The 23208-nt window shown below is 45.9% G+C and overlaps 1 protein-coding gene across 4 annotated transcripts in view; it reads left to right on the top strand.

Annotated features, from left to right (window-relative positions):
- The window catches only part of LOC147104427 (mediator of RNA polymerase II transcription subunit 13-like), a 356394-nt gene that overhangs the window by 252924 nt on the left and 80262 nt on the right, over nucleotides 1–23208 (top strand). For all 4 annotated transcript variants that reach the window (XM_085961771.1, XM_085961770.1, XM_085961769.1 and 1 more), the window contains 2 exons: nucleotides 21312–21457; nucleotides 22854–23045. In XM_085961771.1, coding sequence (XP_085817897.1) covers nucleotides 21312–21457; nucleotides 22854–23045 — 338 coding nt within the window. The remainder of the gene's footprint in view (nucleotides 1–21311; nucleotides 21458–22853; nucleotides 23046–23208) is intronic.

Genomic DNA, 23208 nt, shown 5'->3' with positions numbered 1-23208 from the left:
GGGGATTTGAACACTGATGAGAATTTTAAATTTGAGGCATTGCTGGACCGGGAGCCATTGTAGATCAGCGAGCACTGGTGATGAGAGAATGGGACTTGGTGTGAGTTAGTGTACGAGCAGCAGAGTTTTGGATGAGTTCAAGTTGATGGTGGTTGGAGGATGGGAGGCCGGCCAAGAAAGCATTTGTATAGTCAGGAGGTGAGAAAGGCATGGATGAGAGTTTCAGCGCCTGAAGGGCGAAGGAAGGGATAGAGGTGGCCAATGTTATGAGGGTGGAATTTGATAATGGAGAAGATAATGAGGTCAAAATCTCAGCTCTGGGCCGAATAAAATGCCACGGTTATAGGAAGAAAAGCTGTGGTAAACCACTGTTTGTATTCCTGTTTGTCCTGTTTGTATTCCACTGTGTACATGCCTGGACATGCCTCGGCTGACTCCTCCCACAGGTCCTAGTATAAAGGTGACTGCTCCCCAGCCCTTGTATCCTGGACCGGTCGACCACTTGAGGCAGACCTCCATTCTGTTGTTAATAAAAGCCTTTGGTTACTCTTCTAACTCTCAGTCTTTTATGAGTAATTGATAGCGCATCAATTTTATTAACAACATTTTTATAATGGAGAAGATCCTCACACCAGCATGCCTGGACTTAGATCATCGGGAGGCGGACTCATCCACCAAGTTTACTCACTGGCTTAAGTGTTTCGAAAAATTCCTGACCGCCTCCGAAGCAATCAAATCGGACGAGGACAAACTGGATGTCCTGACCTCCAAAGTGAACCACCGAGTGTACTCGGTCATCCAAGACGCGACCTCGTACGCGGATGCTATCAAGCTCCTCAAGGACCAGTACACGCGCCCAGTGAACGAAGTGTACGCCAGGCACCTCCTGGGGAGTCGTAAACAACAACCTGGGGAATCGACCGTGGAATACCTTCAGGCACTGTCTGTGCTTGGCCGGGCCTGTGGTTGTAAGGATGTAAAGGCCGCCGTGTACACAGAGGAACTTATCCGGGACGCTTTTGTAGCGGGCCACAGATCCAATTACACACGACAGCGACTGTTGGAGCAGAGCAACCTCGACTTCAACAAGGCCTCTGAACTCGCACTATCGTTGGATGCAGCCTACCAGGGCATGGATGCCTACTCCTCTGCACCGTGGACGCCGCGGGGAATGACAGCCTGGGACACGGTAGGACCGCCTCATAGCGCCGTGCCACCCCAGCCACACCCCAACAACGGCCCAACGACCGCAGCAGTGTCCCAAGGCCAGACAGCAGTGCCCCAAGGCCAGAAATGCTACTTCTGTGACCAGGCAAAACACCCCAGAGCGCGCTGCCCGGCGAAAAACGCGATCTGCTCGGGCTGCGGGAAGAAGGGACACTACGCTAGCGTCTGCAGGGCCAAAGCCACCCCGAACCCCAGCAGCGCCGCGTGTGGGCCATGCGGGCCGCCATTTTGGACCTCCCCGGCCGTGTGCGAATCACCGGTACAGCAGCCATTTTGGACGCCTCCAGCCACATGGGGATCATGGACGCCGCCATCTTGGACGACAGCCGGGACGCAGCAGGCCCCCGACACCACCTCATCTGATACCCGCAGCGACACACCGACCCCTACGCTGGCATCCGTTACACTGGACCAAGCGAGACCGCACCAACTGGCCAGTTCCACAATGGACATTAAGGTAAATGGTCACGATACAATCTGCCTTTTTGACTGGGAGCACGGAGAGCTTCATCCACCCCGACACGGTGCGGCGTTGCTCTCTCCCAGTCCTGCCTGCGCAACAGCGGATTTCTATGGCCTCCGAGTCCCAGTCGGCGGACATCGGCGGCTACTGCGTGGTGACACTCGTAGTAGACGGGACCGTGTACGATCATTTTAAACTTCTGGTCCTGCCTGACCTCTGCGCTGCCGTCCTGCTGGGGTTAGATTTTCAGTGCCACCTTAAAAGTGTTACGATGGCGTACGGTGGACCCCTACCCCCACTCACAGTCCGCAGCCAGCAGCTTCCAAACTGCCCGCCGCGCACCAGGTGCAACCTCTCCACACTGAGTCACCCCCCCCCCCCCCCCCCCAACTGTTTGCTAACCTCACCCCCGACTGTAAGCCCATCGCCACAAAGAGCAGGCGATACAGTGCCGGGGACAGGGTTTTCATTAAAACCGAAGTGGAGCGGCTCCTGAAAGAAGGGATTATTGAGGGCAGCACCAGCCCCTGGCGAGCCCAGGTTGTGGTCGTTAAGACCAGCGAGAAGCAGCGCCTGGTCATCGACTACAGCCAGACAATAAATCGCTACACCCTGCTGGACGCCTACCCACTCCCCCGTATAGCTGATATGGTCAACCAGATCGCGCAGTACCGCGTCTTCTCGACCATTGACCTGAAATCAGCGTACCACCAGCTCCCCATCCGCCCTGAGGACCGCCAGTACACTGCCTTTGAGGCAAACGGCCGCCTCTATCACTTCCTTAGGGTTCCCTTTGGCGTCACCAATGGGGTCTCCATCTTCCAAAGGGAGATGGACCGGATGGTAGATCAAAATGCGTTGCAGGCCACTTTCCCATATCTGGACAATGTGACCATCTGCGGCCGTGACTTGCAGGACCATGACGCAAACCTCGAAAAATTCCTCCACACCGCCCAACTCCTAAACCTGACATATAACAAGGAGAAGTGCATATTCCGCACAAACCGCCTCGCCATCCTTGGCTGTGTTGTGGAACACGGAGTCATCGGCCCCGACCCCGACTGGATGCGTCCCCTTATGGAACTTCCACTGCCCCACTGCCTCAAGGCCCTGAAGAGGTGCCTAGGGTTTTTCTCCTATTACGCCCAGTGGGTCCCCTACTATGCGGACAAGGCCCGTCCGCTGATCAAGTCCACCTCTTTTCCCTTGACGGCAGAGGCCCGCTTAGCCTTCCACCGTATCAAGGAGGACATTGCCAAAGCCACCATGCACGCAGTGGACGAATCCATCCCCTTCCAGGTGGAAAGCGACGCGTCCGACTTTGCCCTGGCCGCTACCCTCAATCAGGCGGGGAGACCCGTGGCCTTCTTTTCACGAACCCTCCAAGGCCCGGAGACCAGACACTCCGCTGTTGAGAAGGAGGCCCAGGCGATTGTGGAGGCTGTGCGTCATTGGAGGCACTACCTGGCCGGAAAACGATTTACCCTGCTCACTGACCAGCGTTCAGTTGCTTTTATGCTTAACAACAAGCAGAGGGGCAAAATCAAAAATGACAAGATCTTGAGGTGGAGAATCGAACTTTCCACCTACAACTACGAGACCTTGTACCGGCCCGGGAAGCTAAATGAACCCCCGGATGCGCTATCGAGTGGCACCTGCGCCAGCGCGCAGATCGATAGACTACGGGTCCTCCACAATGACCTCTGCCACCCGGGGGTCACCAGGTTCTTCCACCTCATCAAGGCCCGCAACCTGCCTTACTCTATTGAGGAGGTCAGGACCATGACCAGGAACTGCCAAGTCTGCGCTGAGTGCAAACCACACTTTTATAGACCAGACAGGGCCCACCTGATAAAAGCCACTCGCCCCTTCGAGCGCCTGAGCGTTGATTTTAAAGGGCCTCTCCCCTCCTCCGACCGCAATGTGTACTTCCTCAATATTATTGATGAGTACTCCCGTTTCCCGTTCGCCTTCCCCTGCCCGGACATGACCAGTGCCACGGTCATTAAATGTCTGAACAACCTCTTCACCCTGTTCGGCTTCCCCAGCTATATCCATAGCGACCGGGGCTCATCGTTTATGAGCGACGAACTCCGTCAGTACCTGCTAACTAGGGGTATTGCCACAAGCAGGACCACCAGTTACAACCCCCGGGGGAACGGACAGGTGGAAAGAGAAAATGCGACAGTTTGGAAGGCCGTCCTGCTAGCCTTAAAGTCTAGGGGCCTTCCAACCTCCCGCTGGCAGGATGTGCTCCCCGATGCGCTCCACTCTATTCGGTCACTGCTCTGCACTGCCACTAACGCCACCCCTCATGAGAAAATGTTTGTCTTCCCAAGGAAGTCCTCATCAGGGACGTCGCTACCGCCATGGCTGACGTCCCCAGGGCCGGTCCTACTGAGAAGACACGTGAGGACCCATAAAACGGACCCCCTGGTCGAGAGGGTCGACCTCCTCCACGCCAACCCCCAGTATGCTTACATCGCATACCCGGACGGGCGGGAGGACACAGTCTCCATAAGAGACCTTGCACCCTCGGGGACCACAGTAACCCACTACCACCCCCCCCCCCCCCACGATCCGATATCCAGCCCCAGCAGACGGCAGGCCTGGGCCCCGCGACCCGCTCGACCTCTACGAGGACGACACGCCTGTGCCACAGCCTACGCTGGACTCGACGCCGGAAGCTTCACTACCCCTGCCGTCGCCACGCCGATCACAGCGGCAGACAAGACCTCTGGAGAGACTCCAATACACTAACTTTTAATACACTTCACCCCGCCGGACTCAATTTTAAACAAGGGGTGAATGTGGTAAACCACTGTTTGTATTCCTGTTTGTCCTGTTTGTATTCCACTGTGTACATGCCTCGGCTGACTCCTCCCACAGGTCCTAGTATAAAGGTGACTGCTCCCCAGCCCTTGTATCCTGGACCGGTCGACCACTCGAGGCAGACCTCCATTCTGTTGTTAATAAAAGCCTTTGGTTACTCTTCTAACTCAGTCTTTTATGAGTAATTGATAGCGCATCAGAAGCCATTGGTAGAGATGCTCTGGCTGCAATTGGTAGGCAAGAGTGGCACCAAGTCAGGGCAGCACAACTGAACTATGGAGGACAGGTGTTGGAGGAAGATGGTATGGCCGACAGTGTCGGAGCCTGCAGTCAGGTCAAGGATGGATACTATACAGTTTTCATAATCCTAAAGAATGTTGTTCATGACTTGGGTTAGGTCTGCTTTAATGCAATGGGAGGGTGGAAACCTAATTGGAGGGATTCAGTCAAGGAGTTGCAGGAGAGTTGGTCATTGATTTGGGAGGTGATAACAAATTCAAGGAGGACCCAATGCAGAAAAGGGAAATTGGAGATGGGGTGGTAGTTTGCAAGGACCGAGGGCTCAAAGAGGCTATTTTTTGAGGGGGAGCTGACAGTGGTTTTGAAATGGTTGGGGATTTTATCTGAGCAGAGGGAACCATTTACGGCAAAAGCCCAAAAGAGAAGTTGGGTGGTTAGCAGTTTACTGGCAATGGGGTTGAGGGAGGAGGAGGTTGGTTCCGTGGATAAGGTGAGTTTGGGGAGGGTTTCGAGGAGTGAGAGCAACAAGAGACAGACAGAAGAATGATGAAGGAAATGTAGGGCCAGTGTAGGTGGGTCCGTGGGGAGGTTTGGCTTGGTGGGGAAGCACCAGAGGCAGCTGAATGGATGGTCTATCCATCTAGGTGATCAAAATCGATGAGTTCCTTGCAGTTGTTGGAGGGGTTAGTGGAGGAGGCAGGGGAGAGAGGTTTTAGGAAGCATTTTGTAGTGGGGAGAAAAGAAGCTGGGTGGGGTGGGTGATCTAGGATGATCCTGGAGTAGTGGGTGGCTTTCGCAGAGGACAGTGTGAGTCCTGGCCCAAAACAATTCTGGGCCTTGGTCTCTGTTAAAGTGGAAAAATCATGAGGTTTAGCATCCCAGAATACAGGGAAATTTGGGAGGAAATGATCACTACACAGGCTATTTTTTTGATGAGCATTTTGGAAATGTGAATTACGCCAAAAGATTGGAGGACAATAAATGATAGACCCCGATTCATGATTAAACTTGTAAATTCTATGCCAGTCAGCCTTAAATTGGTTGGGGATCAACTGTCAAAGTCAATAGTATACAATGAAATTAGTGAAGGACTTGGATATACAAGGTCATACTTGAATAATATAATTGTTTGATTTGAGCAAATCAGATGAAGGAAATAGTGTATGTTGTGTATATGGATTTTCAGAAGCCATTTCGTAAGGTGTCTCATGAGGCTTGTTGCAGAATTTAAGACACATGGTATTGAAAGGAATGTTGCTGTATAGGTAGAGAATGGCACAGGGACAGAAAGCAGTGAGTGGTTAAAAGGTGTTTTTTGTATTGGGATGTGGGTAGTAGTGTGCCTCAGGGATCTCTGCTGTGACCTCTTGTTTCTATTTATATGTGATTTTGACAGGGGCAGAAGAGTAATGTTCAAGGTTGCTGATACCAAGTTAAGGGGCATGGCAAGCTGAAGAAGATTACAGGAGGACATAGGTTAATTGACCGGGCAGATAGACGGTAGATGCAGTTGAATGCCAAGAAATATGAAGTAATACATTTTGGGGGAAGGAACAGACAAAACCAACATTCTAAATGGCAAGAATCTTTTAAAATGGAGGAACAGCGATCCATGGCTGCAGGCACCTTGATTTTTAAAGGTGGTAGTGCTAATACAAAACCATAAAAGACAAAATAAATTCTGGATTTTATATATATATGTAGCCATAGAGGGTAAGTAGTGAAAGATTGTTTGCGCAAGTTTGTGAATTGGTAATAAGCGGACAGAAACAGGATTTTCACTCTCCGAATCAAGGGTAAGTTGGAGGAGCTTTTTTCACACCAGTGGGTTCTTGGAGCATAGAATGCCTTACCCCACAAGTGGCTATTGATGCAGAGACACATCATTGAAAGGGGATTTGGATAAATATTTGAAAAGGAAAGATTATAAAAGGGTATAAGGAGGGTGGGAAAATGCTTGAGTAGATAGCTTAAAGGGTCAAGCACGGATACAGGTTTGATGGGTTGTCAAGCACAGATACAGGTTTGATGGGTTGTAATTTTTATGATTCTATAGCGAGTAGTAAGTAACTACAATGTGAAGGCAAGAAATAAGAAATGAACTTCTAAATAATTTCATTGGAATTAGTTGATTTAAATGAAAATGATAAATATGTAAATGTGAACAGTATTGCTTGTTAATTGTGATTGAGCTGTGCTCTAGAAGAACCATCCAGCCTTTTTGCACAAAATATGAAAACCAGCGTGCTTGATTTTTTTTCAATATAAATTCAGAGGATAGCCTGGTTAGTTTGTGAGATGTCAGCACGAGCATGCTGCAAATACTTAATGCATAGTTAGTGTTGCAATGCTAACCAAGTACAGGAAAAATGTAACCCGTGACTATGGAGTATATCTGAGAAGTTCAATCTCTTCCCTTATTTCAATGCTTTTCAGTTTGCTTTTCTTCCAGTGCTGTATCCAGAACACCTCTGACCTGTTTTTCATAGACTGGTTCATATTCCAGTGATTATTAATTTCACCTGCTTAAAAACCAAATGAGTGAAAATTAATTTCAAGCCAGTCCTGAATGAATTTGAGGGATAACATAAGAACATAAATAGGAGCAGGAATAGGCCACTTGGCCCCTCGAGCCTGCTCTGCCATTCAATAAGATCATGGCTGATCTAGGGCTCATAGCCACTTCCCAGCCCGCTCCCCATAACCCTTCACTCCCTTTTGCAAAAATTTGTCCTTTAAATGTATCTAATGACCCAGCCTCCACAGCTCTCTGGGGCAGAGAATTCCACAAATTTACAACCCTCAGAGAAGAAGTTCCTCCTCATCTCAGTTCTAAAAGGGCGACCCTTTATTCTAAAACTGTGCCCCCGCGTTCTAGATTTCGCCACGAGGGGAAACATCCTCTCAGCATCTACTCTGTTGAGCCCCCTCAGTATCTTATGTTTCGATAAGATCACCCCTCATTCTTCTAAATTCCAATGCGTATAGGCCCAGCCTGCTCAACCTTTCCTCATAAGTCAACCCCCTCATCTCTGGAATTAACCTAGTGAATTGTCTCTGAACTGCCTCCAATGCAAATATATCCTCCCTTAAATAAGGAGACCAAAATTGTACACAGTACTCAAGGTGTGGTCTCACCAATACCCTGTACAGTTGTAGCAGGACTTCCTTGCTTTTATACTCCAACCCCCTTGAAATAAAGGCCAACATTCCATTTGCCTTTTTGATTACTTGCTGTACCTGCATACTAACTTTTTGTGTTTCATGCACAAGGACCCCCAGGTCCCTCTGAACTGTAGCATTTTGTAATTTTTCTCCATTTAAATAATAGTTTGCTTTTTTATTTTTCCTGCCAAAGTGGATAACCGCGCACTTTCCCACATTATACTCCATCTGCCAAATGTTTGCCCACTCACCTAGCCTGTCTATATCCCTTTGCAGATTCTTTGAGTCCTCTGCACAACTTGCTTTCCCACCCATCTTTGTATCATCTGCAAACTTGGCTACATTACACTCGATCCCTTCATCCAAGTCATTAATGTAGAGTGTAAATAGTTGAGACCCCAGCACCGATCCTTGTGGCACCCCACTAGTTAGCGTTTGCCAACCAGAAAATGACCCATTTATTCCGACTCTCTGCTTTCTGTCAGTTAGTCAATTCTCTCTCCATCCATCCATGCTAATATATTACCCCCAACTCTGTGAGCTCTTATCTTATGCAGTAACCTTTTATGTGGCACCTTCTCGAATGCCTTCTGGAAATCCAAATGTTCCACATCAACTGGCTAACCCATGTCCATCCTGCGTGTTACATCCTCAAAGAACTCCAGCAAATTTGTTAAACATGATTTCCCTTTCATAAAACCATGCTGACTCTGTTTGACTGCTGTATGGTTTTTCTAAATGCCCTGCTACTGCTTCCTCAATGAAGGACTCCAGCATTTTCCCAATGACAGATGTTGGGCTAACTGGTCTATAGTTTCCTGCTTTCTGTCTCCCTCCTTTCTTAAATAGGGGTGTTACATTAGTGGTTTTCCAATCTGCTGGGACCTCTCCAGAGTCCAGGGAATTTTGGTATATTGCAACCAATGCATCCACTATCTCTGCAGCCACTTCTTTTAAGATCCTGGGATGCAGGCCATCTGGTCCAGGGGACTTGTCGTCTTTTAGTCCCATTATTTTACTGAGTACTATTTCCTTTGTGAGTCTTTAGTTCCCCCCTCCCTGTGGCCCCTTGATTATCCATTATTGGGATGTTGTTGGTGTCTTCTACAGTGAAGACAGATGCAAAATATTTGTTCAGAGTCTCTGCCATTTCCCCGTTCCCCGTCATTAATTCCCCAGTCTCATCCTCTAAGGGACCAACGTTTACTTTAGCTACCCTCTTCCTTTTTATATGTCTGTAGCAGCTCTTACTATCTGTTTTAATGTTTCTTGCCAGCTTACTCTCATAATTCATATCTCTCTCGTTTTAGTCATCCTTTGCTGGTTTAAAAAAAAAATTCAATCCTCTGGTCTCCCACCAATCTTGGCAACATTGTATGCCTTTGTTTTCAATTTGGTACCATCCTTTACTTCCTTAGTTAGCCACAGATGGTGCACCCTTCTCTTAAAATCTTTCTTTCTCACTGAAATATATTTTTGTAGAGTTATTAAATATCTCCTTAAACTACCAAGAACGGAGAGGTACTCATCAAGGACAGAGAGGCAGTCAGTGCCCGCTGGAAGGAGCACTTCGAAGGTCTCCTTAACCGTGACTGTGTCTTCGACGCGAGTGTCCTCGACTCCATCCCACAGCATGATACACGCCACCATCTCAGCACAACCCCAGCCCGGCATGAGGTTGAAAAGGCCATCCGACAACTGAAGAACAACAAGGCCTCGGGAGCAGATGGAATCCCTGCCGAGGCACTAAAGCATGGCGGAGAAACACTACTAGCGCGAATTTATGAACTAATTTAGCTGGAAGGAGGAGAGCATGCCAGGGGATCTCAGACGCTGTGATTGTGACCATCTTCAAGAAAGGTGACAAGTCCGATTGCAGTAATTACAGAGGAGTTTCCCTGCTGTCTGCCACAGGGAAAGTCATCGCAAGAATCCTCCTCAATCGCCTCCTCCCAGTGGCCGAAGAGCTCCTCCCAGAGTCGCAATGCGGATTCTGCCCACTAAGGGGCAAAATGGACATGATCTTCACCGCAAGTCAATTGCAAGAGAAATGCAGGGAACAGCAGCAACCGCTGTACATGGCCGCCTTTGATCTCACAAAGGCCTTCGACACTGTCAACCGTGAGGGATTATGGAGTGCCCTCCTCAAATTCGGCTGCCCTCAAGTTTGTCACCATCCTCCGCCTGCTTCACGACGACATGCAAGCCGTGATCCTGACCAACGGTTCCACCACAGACCCAATTCATGTACGAACTGGGGTCAAACAAGGCTGTGCCATCGCACCAACGCTCTTATCCATCTTCCTTGCTTCAATGCTCCATCTCACCCTCAGTAAGCTCCCAACTGGAGTGGAGCTAATTTACAGAACAAACGGGAAACTGTTCAACCTCCGTCGCCTCCAGTCCAGATCCAAGGTCGTCCCATCCTCTGTCGTCGAATTACAGTATGCAGACGACGCTTGTGTCTGTGCTCACTCGAAGGTCGAATTCCAAACCATCGTCAACACCTTCACCGAAGTGTATGAGAGCATGGGCCTTACACGAAACATCCATAAGACCAAGGTCCTCTACCAACCTGCCCCCGCCACACACTACTGCCCCCCCGATTATCAAAATCCACGACAAGGCCTTGGACAACATGGACTACTTTCCATCCCTCAGGAGCCTACTGTCAGCAAGGACAGACGTTGACGACAAAGTCAAACACCGCCTTCAGTGTGCCAGTGCAGCCTTCGGTCGCCTGAGGAAGAGTGTGTTTGAAGACCAGGACCTCAAACCCAGCACTAAGCTCATGGTCTACAGAGCAGCAGTGATACCCGCCCTGCTGTATGCCTCAGAGACATGGACCATGTACAGCAGGCACCTCAAAGCACTGGAGAGGTGCCACCAACGCTGCCTCCACAAGATCCTGCAAATCCATTGGCAGGATAGGCGCACAAACGTCCGTGTTCTTGCTCAGGCCAACATCCCCAGCATCAAAGCTTTGACCACACTCAATCAGCTCCAATGGACGGGTCACATTGTCCGCATGCCCGATACGCGACTCCCAAAACAAGCGCTCTACTTGGAGCTCCGGCACGGCAAGAGAGCCCCAGGTGGGCAGAGGAAACACTTCAAGGACACCCTCAAAGCCTCCTTGAAAAGGAGTAACATCCCCAGCGACACCTGGGAGTCCCTAGCCCAAGACCGTACAAAGTGGAGGAGAAGCATCCGGGAAGGTGCCAAACACCGAGTCTCTTCGCCGGGAGCAAGCGCAAACAGCAGAAGGAGCGCACGTCAACCCAAGCACTGTCTACCCCACCTGTGACAGAGACTGTAGCTCCCGCATTGGACTCATCAGTCACCTGCAAACTCATTTTTAATGTGGAAGCAAGTCATCCTCGGTTCCGAGGGACTGCCTAAGAAGAAAAGAAATGTTCGCCACTGCATTTCAACTTTCTGACCCTTTTAATTTGTTTTTCCAGTCCACTTTCGCCAGTTCTGCCCTCATGCCATTATAATTGCCTTTGTTTAAGATCAGGACACTGGTTTGGGATACAACTTTCTCACCCTCCAACTGAATTTGAAATTCAACCATGCTATGATCACTCTTTCCTAGAGGATCCTTTACTGTGAAATCATTTATTAATTCTGTCTCATTGCATAGTACCAGATCCAAGATGGCCTGCTCCCTGGTTGGTTCCATTACATACTGTTCTAGGAAAACATCCCAGATGCACTCTATGAACTCCTCCTCCAGGCTCCCATGACCAATTTGATTTGTCCAATCAATATGGAGACTCAAATCACCCATGATTATTACCATACCTTTTTTACAGGCCTCCATTATTTGTTGTTTTATACTCTGTCCAACAGCATTGCTACTGTTCGGGGGCCTGTAGACTACGCCCACCAGAGACTTTTTCCCCTTATTATTTTTTATATCTCCACCCAAACTGATTCTCCATCTTGATCTTCTGAGCCAGTATCACTTCTCACCACTGCACTGATCCTGTCTTTTACCAACAAAGCCAACCCACCTCCCTTTCCTTTCTTTCTATCCTTCCGAATTATCATATACCCTGGAATATTCAGTTCCCAGCCCTGGTCGTCTTGCAACCATGTCTCTGTGATGGTGATCAGATCATACCCATTTGTATCAATTTGTGCCGTCAACTCATTTATCTTGTTACGAATGCTGCGTGCATTCAGATATAGAGCTTTTAACTGTCTTTTTAACATTTTTCCTTGTTTTGGCCTTTTTTTCTGTTACACTCTTATTTTTTAAAATTCTGTCCCTTCCTGTCGCACTCTGGTTATTATTTCCCCATCTCTTGCCTGCTCTATAGCTTTCTCATTTCTCATTGACTTTTTATTTTCCTGCTCACCTGGATCCTCCCCACAACTATTTAGTTTAAAGCCCTCTCTACAGCCCTAGTTATTCAATTTGCCAGGACTCTAGCCCCAGCATGGTTCAAGTGAAGCCCGTCCAAATGGAACAGCTCTCTTATCCCAGTACTGGTGCCAGTGCCCCACAAATCGAAACCCATTTCTCCCACACCAGTCTCTGAGCCACTCATTCATTTCTCTGATCTTATTTACCCTATGCAAATTCGCTCGTGGCTCAGGTAGTAATCCAGAGATTATTACCTTTGTGGTTCTATTTTTTAATTTAGCCCCTAGCTGCTCATACTCCCTCAGGTAGGAACCTCTTTCTTTGTCCTACCTATGTCATTGGTACCTAATGTGGTCCATGACAACTGGATCTTTCCCCTCCTACTCCAAGTTTCTCTCCAGCCCAGAGGAGTTGTCCTTAACCCTGGCACTGGGCAAGCAACACAGCCTTCGGGACTCTCGCTTTCAGCTGCAGAGAGCAGTATCTATCCCCCTCACCATACTGACCCTAGTCACTGCAACATTTCTTTTTGCTCCCCCCACTTGAATGGCTCTCTGTACCCTGTGGTCAGTTTGTTCATCCTCCCTGCAGTCCCTGGCCTTGCCCACACAGGGAGCAAGAATCTCATACCTGTTGGACAAGGCCAAGGGCTGAGGCTCCTCCACCACTACCTCCTGGATCCCAATACCTGCCTCGCTTGTAGTCACACCCTCCTGTCTCTGGCCATGGGCCAAATTGGAAGTAATTATTCTAGTGGGTGTGACTGCCTCCTGGAACATAGTGTCCACATAACGCTCCCCCTCCCTAATGTGTCAGAGTGTCTGAAGCTCGGACTCCAGCTCATCAACTCTGAGCCAAAGTTCCTCGAGCAGCCAACATTTGCTGCAGATGTGGTCGCCCTGGACCTCAATGTTGTCCACGAGCTCCCACATGCAACAACACCACCACATTGCCTGGTCTCCCATCTCAATTAATTCATTAGTTTTAAAATTTGGAACACTTATATCTTTTAATCTACACCGAGGCACTCAAGTTTGGGGGGGAAAAAGTGAGAAATACTCACCAACCAATCGCTTACCTGCTTTCTGGTGACGTCACACTTCGATTACTTTTTTACTTCTTTACACTCACCGGTCCGTTGTATCTCAGCGTGCTCCCGCTACTTTTGAACTCTCCCGGGTTTTGGCGCTCTCGCTCTGCTCCTGCTGCTTTTGAACTCTCCCGGGTTTTGGCGCTCTCGCTCTGCTCTTGCTGCTTTTGAACTCTCCCGGGTTTTGGCGCTCTCGCTCTGCTCCTGCTGCTTTTGAACTCTCCCGGGTTTTGGCGCGCTCGCTCTGCTCTTGCTGCTTTGGAACTCTCCCGGGTTTTGGCGCTCTCGCTCTGCTCCTGCTGCTTTTGAACTCTCCCGGGTTTTGGCGCGCTCGCTCTGCTCTTGCTGCTTTTGAACTCTCCTGGGTTTTGGCGCGCTCGCTCTGCTCTTGCTGCTTTGGAACTCTCCCGGGTTTTGGCGCTCTCGCTCTGCTCTTGCTGCTTTTGAACTCTCCTGGGTTTTGGGACTCTTGCTCTGAGGAACGGAATGTTCAGATCACATCCTTTCCTTTTTCTTCTTGGCATAATAGCAGCAGTATGGTGCCAGTTTACGAAGAAAATAAGATTGAGTTATATTTTTAGAATGTACCAATCCATTTCAGTTTTATATATAAATCCAATGACAGTTCATGTGAATGTTCATTGAATAGGTTTTAAGAGATCAAAAATTGGGTGTATTAACGCATAAGGTGGTTAATCATTTTTGGCTTTTACTGGATTAATTTTGCTATTTTTAAAAATAAAATTCAGTTGGTGATTTAAGAAAAGTAATTATGATTTCAAGAGAAATCTGATGCTTCTCCTAGTATGTTTTAATGAATGCCTGACACAGCACGTGGCACTGTGCATGAACCATGTTTCGGAATAATTGGTAATGAACCCTTTGAAAAGCTTGACACAAGGTGCACCCTAAGTATATTGAGTTCATCTTCACTCAAGAAAGTGTTATGTTCTTCGTTGTTCTGGAGGGCTTTTCTGGGCTTTAAAGTAAGTACTGGTAAATTTTGGAGTAGGGGGCAACAGAGAGTCCGCTTAGAGTTGAGGCGTAATCTTTTTTTAAGAGTACACTAGATTCTACTTGTGAATGTTTTAATTTTTTTTCTTGGAGAGGATAAAATGTACTGATTTCTGAAATTTAATATTTTAGATATTCTGATCTTTTATATTCTCGATAGGCATAACCTAAACACAAATTTGGAGCTAAGTATTAGTATTTTATTTAGGGCTAATTATTTTTAGGGACCAAACAGAGTATTTCTCGTTGTTTTACCCATCGTGGGTTTTGGAATGACTATGATCAAATCAAATCAACTTTTATTGTCATTGTTAGTGCACAAGTGCAGTACAACGAAATGTAGGCTTGCGGCTCCCGAGAGTGTACATTTGGATTAAGACATTTAAACATTCAACATACATTTGGCTTGTAGTATATTAACATAAATATGACCATAATAAAGTGCATTGGCAGATGTGCAGGCTTTAGAGTTTATTTGTGGAGTTCAGTAGGATGACCGCCCTGGGAAAGAAGCTGTTCCTAAATCTGGTCGTACGGGTGCGAATGCATCTGTAGCGTCTCCCAGATGGCAGGAGGGCGAACAGACTGTGGCTGGGGTGGGTAGGGTCTTTGATGATGGACCGTGACCTCCGTAGACAGCGTTTCTGGTATATGTGCTCTATGGTCGGTAGCCGGGTGCCGGTAATGCGTTGGGCAGTTTTGACTACCCGCTGCAGGGCTTTCCAGTCATAGTAGCTACAGCTGCCATACCATACTGTGATACAGTTTGTCAGGATGCTCTCTATTGTGCAGCGGTAAAAGTTAGAGAGGATCAGGGGTGACAGGTTACATCCCTTCAGCCTCCTTAGGAAATATAGGTGCTGCTGGGCCTCCTTCACCAGAGAGGAGGTGTTGCGGGACCAGGAGAGGTCTTCCGTGATGTGGACTCCGAGGAACTTAAAGCTGTCCACCCTTTCCACCACAGCCCCATTGATGTGGATGGGGGTGTGACTTCCGCCTTTGGACTTCCTGAAGTCCACAATGATTTCTTTGGTTTTCTTGATGTTAAGGGCCAGGTTGTTATCGGCGCACCACTTCACGAGATGCTGGACCTCCTCCCTGTAGGCTGACTCATCGTTGTTGGTGATCTGGCCTACTACCGTGGTGTCATCCGCAAACTTGATGATGGTGTTGGAACCATTAACAGCCACACAGTCGTGGGTGAAGAGGGAGTAGAGGAGGGGGCTCAGCACACATCCTTGTGGGGCCCTCGTGTTCAGGGTCGGGGGGGGGGGAGGTGTGGTTACCTAATTTGACAGACTGGGGTCTGTTTGTTAGGAAGTCCAGGGTCCAGTTGCAGAGGGAAGTGTTCAGGCCAAGAGTTTGGTGGCCAGCTTGTTGGGGACGATAGTGTTGAATGCTGAGCTGTAGTCTATGAACAGCATTCTGATGTAGGTCTCCTTACCATCTAAGTGATTCAGTGCCGAGTGTAGAGCAGTTGTGATTGCATCCTCCGTTGATCTGTTTGCACGATAGGCAAACTGGTGTTGGTCAAGAGAGGCAGGAACACTGGCTTTGATGTGGGCTAAGACCAGTCTCTCTCAACACTTCATTATGATGGGTGTGCGTGCGACAGGTCGATAGTCGTTCAGGCACGTCACAGCCGTTTGTTTTGGCACAGGAATAATGGTAGCGGTCTTGAAGCATGTAGGGACTACTGCCTGGGCCAATGACAGATTGAAGATGGCGGTGAAGACATCAGACAGCTGATCACATTCCTTGTGTACCCGTCCAGGGATGCTATCCGGTCCAGCAGCCTTTCGTGTGTTCACTTCGCGTAGAACACCCCTTACGTCGGAGGTCGACAGAGTGAGCACCTGGTCTTCCGGGGGTGGCAAGGCTTTGGTAGCCGGCTCCCTGTTGTCCCTGTCGAAGCGAGCATAGAAGTTGTTAAGCTCCTCCGGAAGGGAGGCATCGCTAACCGGGGGGCTGGTGTTTTTGTCCTTGTAGTCAGTGATGGACTGGATGCCTTGCCACATGCGCCGGGGGTTCGAGTTGTTGTGGAAGTGATCCTCTATCCGCAGTGTCTGTTTCCTTTTGGCAGTCCTGATACCCTTTTTTAGGTTGGTCCTAGCTGCACTGTAAGCTGCCGCGTCGCCAGATTTAAATGCTGCGTCGCGTGCCTTCAACAGTGAGCGGACCTCTCCGTTCATCCAGGGTTTCTGGTTGGGGTATGTCCTGATATTTTTATGGGTCGTGACGACCTCGACGCAGCGTATTCCTCGATGTCATTATGGGCAAACATGCCCCAATGATGCCAAGTGAGATGAGAAAATCCAGAGCTACTTACTGAAATTCAGGGCAATAGGGTGAAGGTGGCATTGTACTGAGTAATCTAAATTGTAGGCAAGTATTCTCAAGCGCGGCGATTGTTTCTATGATAAATAAAAACAGAAAATGCTGGAAATGCTCAGCAGGTGAAGCAGCATCTTTGGAGAGTGAAACAAAGTTAAGGTTTCAGGTTGATGACCTTGCATCAGAACTGGAAAATGTTAGTCGTAACAGGTTTTAAGCAAGTACAGAGGCAGGGAAAGGGGGGAGGGGAGGAAAGAACAAAAGAGAAAGTCTGTGATAGGGTAGAAGACGGGAGAGATTAAATGACAAAAGGGATAATAGTGTAAGGCAAAAGGGGATGAGACAAGTAAGGGAGCAAAAGATGGGACTAGAGGAGCTGTAAATGGCAATAGCAGAATCATTGCCAACAGCTGCTGTCTGGGGAGAAATGGATCATAACCGCTGCTCCCATTTTTCCCTCTGATTTAGTGTGGATCATAACCGCTGCTCCCATTTTCCCCTCTGATTTAGTATGGATCATAACCGCTGCTCCCATTTTCCCCTCTGATTTAGTATGGATCATAACCGCTGCTCCCATTTTCCCCTCTGATTTAGTATGGATCATAACCGCTGCTCCCATTTTCCCCTCTGATTTAGTATGGATCATAACCGCTGCTCCCATTTTCCCCTCTGATTTAGTATGGATCATAACCGCTGCTCCCATTTCCCCTCTGATTTAGTATGGATCATAACCGCTGCTCCCATTTTCCCCTCTGATTTAGTATGGATCATAACCGCTGCTCCCATTTCCCCTCTGATTTAGTATGGATCATAACCGCTGCTCCCATTTTTCCCTGATTTAGTATGGATCATAACCGCTGCTCCCATTTCCCCTCTGATTTAGTATGGATCATAACCGCTGCTCCCATTTCCCCTCTGATTTAGTATGGATCATAACCGCTGCTCCCATTTTCCCCTCTGATTTAGTATGGATCATAACCGCTGCTCCCATTTCCCCTCTGATTTAGTATGGATCATAACCGCTGCTTCCATTTTCCCTCTGATTTAGTATGGATCATAACCGCTGCTCCCATTTCCCCTCTGATTTAGTATGGATCATAACCGCTGCTCCCATTTTCCCCTCTGATTTAGTATGGATCATAACCGCTGCTCCCATTTCCCCTCTGATTTAGTATGGATCATAACCGCTGCTCCCATTTTCCCCTCTGATTTAGTATGGATCATAACCGCTGCTCCCATTTTCCCTCTGATTTAGTATGGATCATAACCGCTGCTCCCATTTTCCCCTCTGATTTAGTATGGATCATAACCGCTGCTCCCATTTCCCCTCTGATTTATTATGTTGTTAAGACTTCAACGTTGGTTTGCTGTGCAAGCATAACCTGCCTTGCAGGCAGTTTTTTGAAAACTGGAACATGTTTGGAGCAGTGGCTTCTAGCCAGCAGAGAGGGTGGAAGGTCATCATGTAGGTTTTGCACAGCCAATGAACAAAGATCTTAAAAGATCATCACCTTGAAAATCCTATAAAGTTAATCGAGGGAAAAGAAAAGCTCCTTAGTGAAGTTATTGGAATAAATGTACAAATTAGAGACTCTCAATTCAAAAATATTGCTGCATTTTTTTGAAATGTCAATGTGCCATTTCCTTTTTGAAAATTAAGTATTGGCTTGTATGTTTAGAAGGAGTTAGGATATTGTACCACAAGATTCATGAATATTGGATAGAATGTTTGGCATATTTTCAAAATGCTTACTTTCTGATGTAGCTAGAGATTGATGAAAGATACATCAGAAGTATTTTAATGCTAAAAGGAGAAAATGTGCTGACTATCATTATGAATTAATGACAAAAGCAATTTTGCTGCTGTGAGATGCACCAGAAATTGGTCCCAATCTAGAGTAACAACAATTTGTGCTTTTGCTTAACTGCTTTGGATTAGATTGTATATAGCTATATATTATCTATATTGGTCCAGAATTGTGACTATAGAAGAAAGCGAAACAACTTTATGCAACTAAAGAAATCTGCTGCACCTGTAACAATGTAACATGTATATAATGATGCAACCTATGAAATAAAAAGCATTTGAAAAGATATGTATTGCCTTTTTAATCTGTTACTTTACAACATAAATGGCAGATGCACAATATGTAGAAATACAAACTTTAAAAAAAAGTACTCCATGTATCAAAATGACCACTAGTCTTTGTTAATGTTGATTCGGTACACTTCCAGTAATAAGTCTACAAGAATGAATCTTCATAATGAGTCAGTGGTGTTTAAGTCTGGTTTCCCTGAGCAATGGAAAAAAGTGTGTTCTGGACCGAATATAGTATAAACAGTTAATGACAGGGTAACTTGCTTTGATCATCGTTTACAAAATGGCGGGGGGAAGGGGATGGAATTTGGCATGAAATTAAGGAAATTCATTGTGCATGTCTTCCATCATCCTTACTGACTTGCTTCCAGAGAAATCCCTTAAATGTCATGCCAATCTTTCTTTTGATCTTTCGAGTTACACGCAAAAATTATGTTAGCCATTGTGGCTGCTTAGCCTTCAAATGATTAAACTCAACTTTGCACTTCTACGGTCCAGTTCTGAAGTAAAATTCTTTACGGTTAGAATCTATTTTGAGTACTTTCAATGTAGTTTTATTATTCATCAAAGTCTAACTCTATTCAGTTATTTCCAGTTATATTGGCATGAACATAGTGGACAGTTGCTCACAACAGGCAATACATTGAATCACACACCCATAGAGGACTGTAGTAAATCTGTCACTTGAACTGGACAAATTGGCATCTGTTATAAGCATTTTATGCAGTTTGGGGTTTGATATTTTGCCAGATTTAATGAACAGGAGCTTTACAAACTTAGACTTTTGAGTGCCAGGCACAGCTGTAAAATAACTGTTTTGAGATCTAAAGAAATTTAAATTGTGCCTTTTTAGATGGTAGAAACTAAGTTTAGTGCCAGAATCAGCCATAGAGCCCCACCTAGCACTGTGCCATGCTACAGCTTATCTTGGCACTCAAGTTTAAGTTTCTGTTCTCTTAAAAAGGTCACAATTTAACAAGTAAATTTGGTAGCATTTTTTTAAAATCCCAGTATAGTATGCTAGCTTTTTTTGTGTGCTACAGCTGATTCGTGCCGCCTTGGCATAAATTGGACGCAGTTCATAGTGGATAAAACTCCAGCACAAGCCAGTCCATTATAAGTTGCTTATATTGCACTTTTAAACTTTTGAAATCTATTTTGCCAAAGAGCCAATAGTTTGTATCGGGTCCAGCTTCAAGTATACGTCTAGGTCCAGCTTCAAGTATTTGTGGTAGATTCTAGAACACCGTTAAATGTTCTTGCACAGAAATTGCGAGTAATTAAATTATAATTTTAGCTCTTTATTATAAGAGCTCTTGTAATTGTTACTATCTGTTCCCTTTTTCTACATCTATACACCTTGATGCATAATACTAAACATGATGAATCTGTTCACAAAACTTCAATCAAAACGTTAAATTAATTTGTCTGATGTAGAGGTATGATTATGCTGCAGAAACCTGCAATGTTTCAGACTTTGTTTAAAATTGAACTTGAGTTAGAAATACTAAATACATAATGAAGATTTGTCAGTAGACTGAGTCACAAACAATGTAATTACAAGTGACTTACAATCAGTGCCTAAGTGGAATATATATACCTATGGGTCTTTGTCCTTGATTCACATGCAAAAACAGATGTGCAAAGAATTTTAAATTTGTATTAGTTATGTTTGTTAGATTCTGTTATGGGCTGGTTTCACTGGCATTACATGGTGTACACTTCAGTGTTAAATGATCTGAACTTTCTTTGGCACTTTGTTTTTGAATTTGCCATTTTTGAAGATGATAGCAAGTTAACATGCATTCTGATAATTTACCATAATCCATGAAATTTAAAATATTGCATGGAAAAATCAGATTTTGTACAAAGCAGCATTTTTAAAAAGGACACCAATTACTCTGTCCTGTAGCAAGATCATCAGTTGCGGTCTGCTGTATTTTTTCGTTATCTTGTTGATTACTTCCTTGATAACCCTAAAGGTGGAGTGTTTATTTTTAGATTTTAATTTCCTCTTGGTCACAGCTGAAGGAACAGATTTTAGTGAGTGAAAGATTGTTTTAGGCATGTTCAAAGAAAGTCCCACTCACCTAATGTGAACAACTTTTAGATTTTCCACATGTTCTGTAATTGTATCTGCATTATAAGGACAGTTACATCTGAAAAATGCATAAGAAAACTTGAAGCAACACTTGGATTTTTGCCCATCAAACTCATTCCTCTTTCACAGATCATAGACAATGTTTGCTCCTATCATCATGGATTATAACCCAACTCATTTATTGTCTTAATGAAACCTGCACACTTAAACCTTCCCTTTCCCTTCCTTTGATTGTATGAGCAGCTTGGGAACCACCATGTTCCACCAGTATGCAGTGTTTCTTTCTCTACTAACCATTGTATATGTTTTTTGCCTCCAAGAAGAGAGTGAAGTTTTAAATAATTCATATCAACTTTTTCTGGTCTTTCACAGTGAGCACCTTTCCTGTTCCTTCACCTTCTTCCTGCACGGAGAGAGCAATGTCTGCACAAGTGTTGAGATTGCCCAACACCAACCTGTGTACCTTGTCAATGAAGAGCACATCAACATGGCACTATCATCCGCCACACCTTTCCAAGGTGAATTACTTAAATATTTTTCTACAACCACTCAAGTCAAGTCCTACAATCTGAAGTACTGTTTGTTGATAACAGGATTTATTTAGGAATTGCTGCTTTACTGTAATCCATTTTTTCTTTTTGGATTGACATGAGCATATGGAATTAAACTTGGGAAACTTGAACTGATGCTAAATTCAGCAGTTGCATGCTAAATATTTTTCAATGGCCAGAAGCCTTACTCCTTAGGGGCATGCTTATTTCCCTGCCCCCCCCCCTCTTTTTTTAACTCCTTGATGTACTAAAGCTGGGTATAGGAGAAAGCTTGTTATGGCATTGGCTTTAAAAAAAAAAAAACTTGCATTTATATCTGTTAAATGTAGAAAAATATCCCCAAGTGCTTCACAAGAGTACTAGTCTAAAGTAGAACACCTAGCCAAAGAAGGAGATAGTCGGAGCAGTGACCAAAACCCTTGACTTACTGGTAGGTTTGAAGGAGGGCCGAAAGGAGGAGTGGGAGGTGGAGAGTGCAGGGAGGGAATTTGAGTGTAGAGCCTAGGCTGCTGAAGGCATGTTCACCAATGGTGGGGGGGATATGCAAGAGGCCAGAATCAGAGGAACAGCGAATTTAGGGAGGGCGAGAGCAAGGCGGGGTGAAGCCAGGAAGGAATTTAAACAATGAGATGAGAATTTTAAATGGCAAGGGTGACGGACGAGCAGAATCTTTTGCGGGATAGGCTGCAGACACTAGAGTTTTGGATAAGCTCCAGTTTAGTGTAAATGACGGGAAGGCCAGCCAGGAGAGGATTGAGGCGACATCGGGTTGGATGAGGGCTTCAGCAATGTTAGATGGGAAAGTAGGTGGCCTTTGCGAAGGACAAGATGTGAGGTTGGAAGCACAATCATGGTCGCTAAGGATGCCGAGGTTGTGAACAGTCTGGCTCAACCTGAGAGTGGCCGAGGAAGGGGATGCAATTGATGGTGAGGGTACAGAGTTTGTGGTGGTTGTGTTTTGGAAGGTGGTTAAAAATTTGTTGGTGTTAAATGTTACATCTGTGCCATGCTGGAAACACCCATGTACTTGGTGTTAGCATTGAATCCAGATTTTATACAGGTACTTGCAGAAACCTATTTCTTAATTACATTTTTCAAAATTAGGTTGTTCTTCTCATGGCATTCTGACTTTATTTTTGGTATGACTTTCATAATGTCTACAATTGCACATCCAAATCTGCCACTGTTATTTTTTCAGAGATTTTAAAATCCACATCTCTCTTTCTAATGCTCCAGTCTTTTGGGCCATTTTTAGCACCAGTTCATAATTCTTAATTATTTGCCACATTAGGCATCAGCAACAAAACAAATACAGTATTGTATGTCTGAAAGAAAATTCTAAATTTAATATCTCTCTTTGCAGTCATCATTAGTCCATTTGGACTGAATGGTACGCTTACAGGCCAAACGTACAAGATGTCTGATCCAGCTACAAGGAAACTGATAGAAGAATGGCAATACTTCTACCCAATGGTATTGAAGAAGAAAGAAACAAAGGAGGAAGAAGAGATGGATTGTGATGATGACTTCCCTGTGGCAGTTGAGGTTATTGTAGGTGAGTGTAGAGTATACTGTTACTAAAAGCAGTGCAGTTCCAAGAACAGTTTAAAAGTTAGCCGTGTGTATAGTCACGGGATTGTGCTAACGTTGCCGTCGTCGCTTGATTGTGAGGTGAGCGCTAATTTGAATTACAGGCATCGTTGACCGTTAACAATTTT

Source organism: Somniosus microcephalus, chromosome 19 (assembly GCF_052327205.1).
Source record: "Somniosus microcephalus isolate GS21.2 chromosome 19, FLI_Smic_1.0, whole genome shotgun sequence".
NCBI classification, from domain to species: domain Eukaryota; kingdom Metazoa; phylum Chordata; class Chondrichthyes; order Squaliformes; family Somniosidae; genus Somniosus; species Somniosus microcephalus.
This window is presented reverse-complemented; position numbering and strand designations above follow the sequence as displayed.